The 7,097-nt window shown below is 34.6% G+C and overlaps 1 protein-coding gene across 1 annotated transcript; it reads left to right on the top strand.

Moving 5' to 3' along the window:
• Nucleotides 1-3,249: 3,249 nt before the first annotated feature.
• On the top strand, nucleotides 3,250-5,132 carry LOTGIDRAFT_66896 (hypothetical protein; the record flags this gene model as incomplete). The annotated part of the gene is made up of 6 exons (XM_009045476.1): nucleotides 3,250-3,395; nucleotides 3,696-3,864; nucleotides 4,072-4,171; nucleotides 4,362-4,474; nucleotides 4,669-4,794; nucleotides 5,076-5,132. Coding segments are annotated over 6 exons (711 nt in total), but the record flags the coding sequence as incomplete, so codon positions are not given.
• Nucleotides 5,133-7,097: the final 1,965 nt, after the last annotated feature.

The raw sequence follows: 7,097 nt of genomic DNA, 5'->3' as shown, positions 1-7,097 counted from the left end.
AATCCGATAAGTTCTATATTCGATTACGTTACGCATTCAACTGAACTGACGGATACTAAACTTGTCTTGACATGCGAATGTGGTACCACGGCCTTACTCATAATGTTTCGACTACAACAGTGTATTTTCATACGTTAGGTATACACTTGCTTAATCGTCAAAGTGTAACGGGGTTTTTATATATTATACGAACCCTTTAACTGATACTATACTATTTGGCCACCATTGGCCTTCTTTGTTTGACAACGACTAATCTACAATGTGAAACTATTTCAGAACTGTAAACTAAATTAAAACTTCCCGTTTCACTCTATCAAACTTCCTTCATACAAGAAAAGCGCCTATTAATGTCAAGTGAGGTAACAGCCTCTCATGGATTCTCAATAAGAATATTGTTAAGACAGTAGAAATGTAAATTTACTTGCTGATCAAACAAAATAGTAGACTCCAAACAATACCAGACGAAATATAAGATGTTAACATAAAAATGTTTGTCATTAGATATTGAATAAATAGGCATAGTATCAGTTTATATCAATATCAATATATAATCATATATTATGTAATTTGATAATTTTTCGAACTCTACATACAGGTTAACAATTCCTTAGACTCAATAACATATCAAAATCTCAATTTTCACTTGTTATCGGTTTCGAGATCTTATTGATATATTTCGACTTTTTGAATGCGTCGTTGAAAATTCAGCATTCTTCTAATGCAGTGTGTTAGCATATATGTTACGAGGTTTCATACTATGGATCGAATATCCCGTCTTCATATTGTTGATATATTGTTAAGGATGACCGACTTGCCTAATACATAATTGACTAATAGGTTGAAATTGTAATAAGCGTGTATATCTGCTGTTAAAAAGTGCACAAAAGCGGACTGACATAGTTTGCTTGTTTAAAGGATACTAAAAAGCGACATGATATGAATATCAAGCTGTATAGTAATATCAATCGTCAACAAAACCCCTTTATAATGGATTATATAAACCCTATAGAATAGTCTAGTACATGAATAAGGGGGTGTAATTCATTTTGAAGAGCTTCAAAAGAGGGAAATGAGCGCATACTTTTTGTAGGTAAGAAATTTATATTATACAGATGGTAGTGCCACTGTGTTAGAAAAGGGACATTTTGGCAAAATGTGCAAAACTTGAAACTTCAACAAAAGTGTCTTCAACAGTTTTTGGTATATTGAACGACCGATGTAACAGATCGTATTTGACATTTAAACATCAATGTCAATTCGATTTCAAACGACCGATGTATGTAGGTAGACATTGTCATGTTGTAAGGTTGTCATTGAAACATTGAAAGCGTCCAAACTTCGCACTACTCAATAGTCGCGTTGGACGATTGCATCTCATCTTGCACGACGTATTTGTTGTTAAGATAAGGTTAATTTACAAGACGCATAACAGTATTATAAATACATGTAGGCTTTCTGGTCTGAACGAGCTATAAATCTCCAAACATGTCAAGTACTTGTGTCTCTTGACCCTGCTTATGAAAAACATCAAACGGTCACATAATTAACGGATATTAAACTCGAAGAAACAACAACAAAGTATATAAGCAAACAAAACTAAAAAAGAACATATTTCATTGAGAAACTGCAAACCAAACAAGTATACCGGTCGGTATTGTGCGTTAACAACTAAGTAAGGCCATATTATATAGCTTGGTAATGATATCTTGATAATGCAGGTCGGACGGGCTGACAAGGAAAAGGTGTCGGTGTCGCCTGTCATGCACAATCATGTTCAAAATTCCATTTCATTTAAATCATATTTATTGTTAATCGAAGATGATAAGTAAAGAAAAGTCTACAAAAATTAATAAACTCTGAGTACTGTGATACTCTCCAAAATCGGACATATTTTCTATTTTCATGGCTCGTCGCATTTTAGATTACAGTCAAACTTGTACTAACGGTAATTTGTTATCTGTACCACCCTTCAATAAACAGCCACCAAACATGAGCATTTCCATTGACCGTATGCTTAATAGAAGTTTGACTGTATACTTATTGTACTGTAAATTCCTTACACTCCAGTTGATATATAATTAAACATAACTAAACAAGCACAACCAAACACATTCACATATATACACATTATTATACCAGGAAGTATTTCTATTGTAAGTAAACCTTACCTACTTATGCATTTAATGCTACATTGTGACTTATCCATTGATACATCATATTGTCATTTTCAATCGATTTTTTGATTCATTACAAATACTTGTAGTCCTAAATGATTCATTACCGTATATGTTGCAGAGCGTACGCGTTACTTTCAGGGCAGACTGTTTGTGTCATATATCCACTTATTTTATTTCTACAAATCCGGATTCTAATTCTAAGTAGAAATGGCTTTAGTGGTTAGTAAGACATCCCTTCTCCTGTGCATTCTTACATTTGTAAGAACATATGAATGCATGTAGTCACTAGGTTCTGATGCAAAATAATGCTATCCAGGATCCCATGAATCCTGTTCAATGTGGAGTTAAAATCAAATATGTTTTTTATGTTTTAGTGATATGTAAAGTTCTTCAGCCTCCAGAATGACAAAAGAAGTGTTTACGATAGAAAACGGCGGCACCAAAAAACATGGATGTTGTAGCACGAAAAGAGTTATCATCTGTGTTATTGCGGTCATCTGTCTCTGTGCTCTTTTAGCTCTTATAATTTACCTCTCAGTGGTAAACTCAGACCAAGAACATAATTCGGAAATACCTACTTACTCTGGACATAGGATGAACTGCATACCGGAAGCAGAAAGTGGTAAAGTGGAAGTGACGGCATCAATGTGTGAATCGCGTGGATGTGTCTATGATCATCATGCAGAAGGTGATGATGTAAAATGTTTTCACACCGAGAAAAATTTTGGTTACAAAATATCGAATCGAGAAGATAATGTACATGGTTTCGCCATAAATCTACATCAGTTCGGTAAAGCTCCGTTTGGTGGGGAAATCGCAGTGGTCGAATTTATTGTTGATTATGTAACTGATACTCTCCTGCACTTTAGGGTAAGATTCCAGACTTGATGATCAAAATATTACCGCTTAATTATAAAGTAGTTAATTGAATGAGAAAACACTTTACATGGATGCAGAGAAACACAGTCTCCATCATCATGTTTTGGTCTGAACATAATCGATGGAGACACGCCACTCATCGTTGAATCTTGGTAGTTTCATTTCTGTACTTTATTATTTTTCACTATAGTTTGATGGTGGAAACCACAGATACCACGTTCCACTCGACCTCAACTTACCACAGAATGGTGCTAACAACCCTAAATACCGCGTAGATGTTCATGATAACGAAGAGATGTTTTCCTTCTCAGTCGTCCGAAAAGACACCGAGACGGCCATGTAAGTTTGCGATTAACACTAACGATCACATTCGGTGAGAAACACTGATAAATCAAGATCAGCACTTCAGAAACAGTGCTTCTACTTCACAGTTTGAATTGTGCTTACAGCAAAGTTCGTCAAATTATGGGAAACTGTGCAAAACTGAAAAGAATGGCACGTTGAATGCTTTTTCCCTTCGGCTCCAAATCAAATGCATCAGTAGTCCAATGCATCTTCCTTAGTTTAAATCATGCACAAGTTAAAGTTTTAGATCTATTCGTTGCATTCTGATAATGTATTTGGTTTTATTCTTTCCAGTTGGAATACGTCTTTAGCAGGTTTCGTGTTTTCCAAGCAATTTCTTCAAATTAGTACTATATTACCCTCACGAAACATCTATGGTTTTGGTGAAAATAGACATAAGTCGTTCAGACACGATATGAAACAAACATGGCCAATGTTCAGTCGGGATCAAGCGCCTGGGCACGTTGTAAGTAATTTTCCATGTAGTATATTGCTTTTTTAATTGACCCCAGCCAATCATAGATACATAATTTTTTTGCATAATTTATCTTCCGTACGTCCTAGACGTGTAATATACCAGTATCGTGCTATACATCGTGTGTGACGAAACATTTGTACTTGGTTCATCACTAAAATCGAATAGAAAATGGTTATTTTCTTCTTTTTTTAGGACAATGCAAACTTATATGGTGTTCATCCTTTCTATGAATGTGTTGAAGACAAGAATGGAAATACACATGGCGTTTTCTTACTTAACAGCAATGCTCAAGGTAGATTAAAACTAGATGATGCTTCTGATTAACCTGTCAACATCCAAGTCTTAGGTAGACACAGAGTTCCATATTAAAGTCCGATATTTCCGGGTAACAGTCCGGTATCGACTCATTCATCAGGGGAGAAAGATTTGCATGTTCATGCGTTTACCAATCTTTAAAAAGCTCATCGGGTTTTTATTTTCAGAGTACTCATTCACCGATCTTCCCAGTTTGACTTACAGAACCATCGGTGGTATTTTAGATTTCTATGTCTTTATGGGACCAACTCCAGAAAATGTTATACAACAATATACGAGTGTAAGTCAAAAAGTTCTAAAAACGACAATTCATAATTTATATATTTTATGAAACAGTAACTTTGTATGAATTCCAAAGTTTAAATTGAGAAAAAATCATCTGTTATCCTCGAGATGAACGTTAAGAGAAAAGTAGATTCAGTCAGTCCGCAAAAACATATTGAAGAATTATATTCGCAGTATTCCTTTTTCTAGTTAATAGGTCGTCCAGTGATGCCTCCATATTGGTCGTTGGGATTTCAACTATGCCGTTATGGATACAATCATATCGACAATATAAAACTTGCTGTAGAAAATACCAAGAAACACAATATACCGTTGGTGAGCTACTTTTTATATGTTGTAACTTAGTGTTGATTGAAATATTTTCTCACTAATTATTGAACTTTTGCACCTTCTGTCATCTGTATACTAAAGACAACATAAGTTCAAAATGTATCAAATCTAAATCGGAACTAAAGCAACAGTTTGGATTCTACTGGGTGCGACTACAAACGTGTGATTGCGTGTGATAAAACACGTAACGTAACTGCTATACTATTACGGTAGGCATAGGGTCATCTATTTGTTGTTTTAATTGCCAAATGCTCTTTTAATTCCAGGATATACAATATGCTGATATAGATCATATGGATGAAAGAATGGATTTTACTATTGATAATTTCAGTTTTAAAGGGCTAAATAATTATTTCAAAACCTTGCAAAAGAGCGGCATGAGAACCATTATCATTTTGGTAAAATTATTTTGTATTTGTACACCGAGGAGTACAAAACATAATACATTAAAATACAAAACATTATTCTAAAATATTAAGGAACTATCAAAATTTCAGAAGAAAAAGAATTTCTCCAAATGAAATACCTATATTCTTACTTCATATTCTTGATTCATGTGTGCCCAATAACTTGTTTGAAAACCGACCTGCTCTGTAGTTTAATGAGAATGTTGCCACAGGGCAGCTGACTCTTCATCTTCAATAACCCCATACCGCCCAAACTACTGCCTCCTTCATAACTTTAAGTAATTTACAGCTCTGTTACGAGTAATATTTGTGTGCTATTACCTCTTCAGGACCCTACCTTGATATCCAATGTAACTGGTTATGAACCCTATGAAAAGATGAAAGCTATCAATGGTAATATTAAATGGCCGGCTGATCTGGAAATACCAGATAGTGATAGAGATGAAAATGGTGCTGTTTTGGGATATGTACGTTCACAAATCTAAGACTGCATTTTCTTGGTACTCATTGAGTCCTTATCAAGGATTCTAATTCATTGCCTTGTGACGACTCGTAAATAATATGTTGATATCAGAATTAAAATTAAATCTCGAGATCTTGCGTGTCTTTGATATAACACTGCAAAATTAAACATGTTTAAGTGATCATGACAATGATTGTGTTCTGTTTAGTTCTCAGAGGAAAGTCACTATTACAATAAAAATCAGTTCAAGTAATACAATTCCTTCAATTAAAAGTCTCGTCCTAAGAGTGGCCCAATTGGGAGTAAAAGTTTGACTCATCCAAAGAGAGGAGGTGTCTCGAAAAGAGTAAGCGTGTTAGCCTCGCTATCGTATCCCTCCACTGCTATAATGGTCCAAATCATGAGATACAACCAGATCAATTCATGCCTAACCTAACATATAATCCAAAATGCAAGAAGCAGATTTCTTGTATGTCTCAAATAGTTCTCCATAACGACCATATTGTTTTTATTATCACTGATCAAGACGAGTCAAATGCTTTTCCAGGTCTGGCCGAAAGGTAAAGTTGTTTTTCCGGACTTCATGAAGAAAGAAACTGGAGATGTTTGGAAAGAATTGATAAAGAAACACCATAAAGAACAGTTGGTTTTTGATGGTCTGTGGATTGTAAGTTTAAAAATAGATATACCCTTATTTTATTACTTATAGAGCATGTCAAGCCGTCTGTCCAAGACCAGTTGTTATGGGATAAATCACGTCCCCGATCTAAATTTCAGCAGATGAATTATAACGCTGCCGTTCTTTAACACAAATAGTTAAATCAAATATCATTGATAAATATCATAAGAATTGTCCTCAAAATTTAATGATTGCTAGTTGCAAAATATAGTTGTTATTGTTTTAAGAAATTATCGATATTATAGGATATGAATGAACCAGCTAATTTTGGAACCAATGAAAAGAGACCATGGAACTGGCCTGAAAAGGACAAACCATACTGGAGCTTAAAATGTGGCAATAATACATGGGACGATCCCCCATATAGAACAAGTAATTTTCACTTTGTCAATTATTCTCAAATTTTACAACTATTATAAGCGAATCTCTTAGATAATCTAGATCTTTTTTCATATTTCTTCAATCGGTTCGGTTTAATACATGTATAGTGAAAACAATATCTGATGCAAATAAACGACCACTCTCATGCATTTTGGGGTGTTATTAATATCCTCGCGATGACCGTTTGTTGGAATGGACACTGCCCCATGGGGTGTCTTTAAAGAACAGAGTGGTTAAATCCTGCCAGAAACATGTAAGATGTGAATTTTGCCAATGGGATTATAACATTATTGATTGATGTTTTGGTCTATTTACATTTGTTTTTTATGTGTTTCCATAGAAGTTGGTTATGTCTACG

This window comes from Lottia gigantea (genome assembly GCF_000327385.1).
Source record: "Lottia gigantea unplaced genomic scaffold LOTGIsca_1, whole genome shotgun sequence".
NCBI lineage: Eukaryota > Metazoa > Mollusca > Gastropoda > Lottiidae > Lottia > Lottia gigantea.
This window is presented reverse-complemented; position numbering and strand designations above follow the sequence as displayed.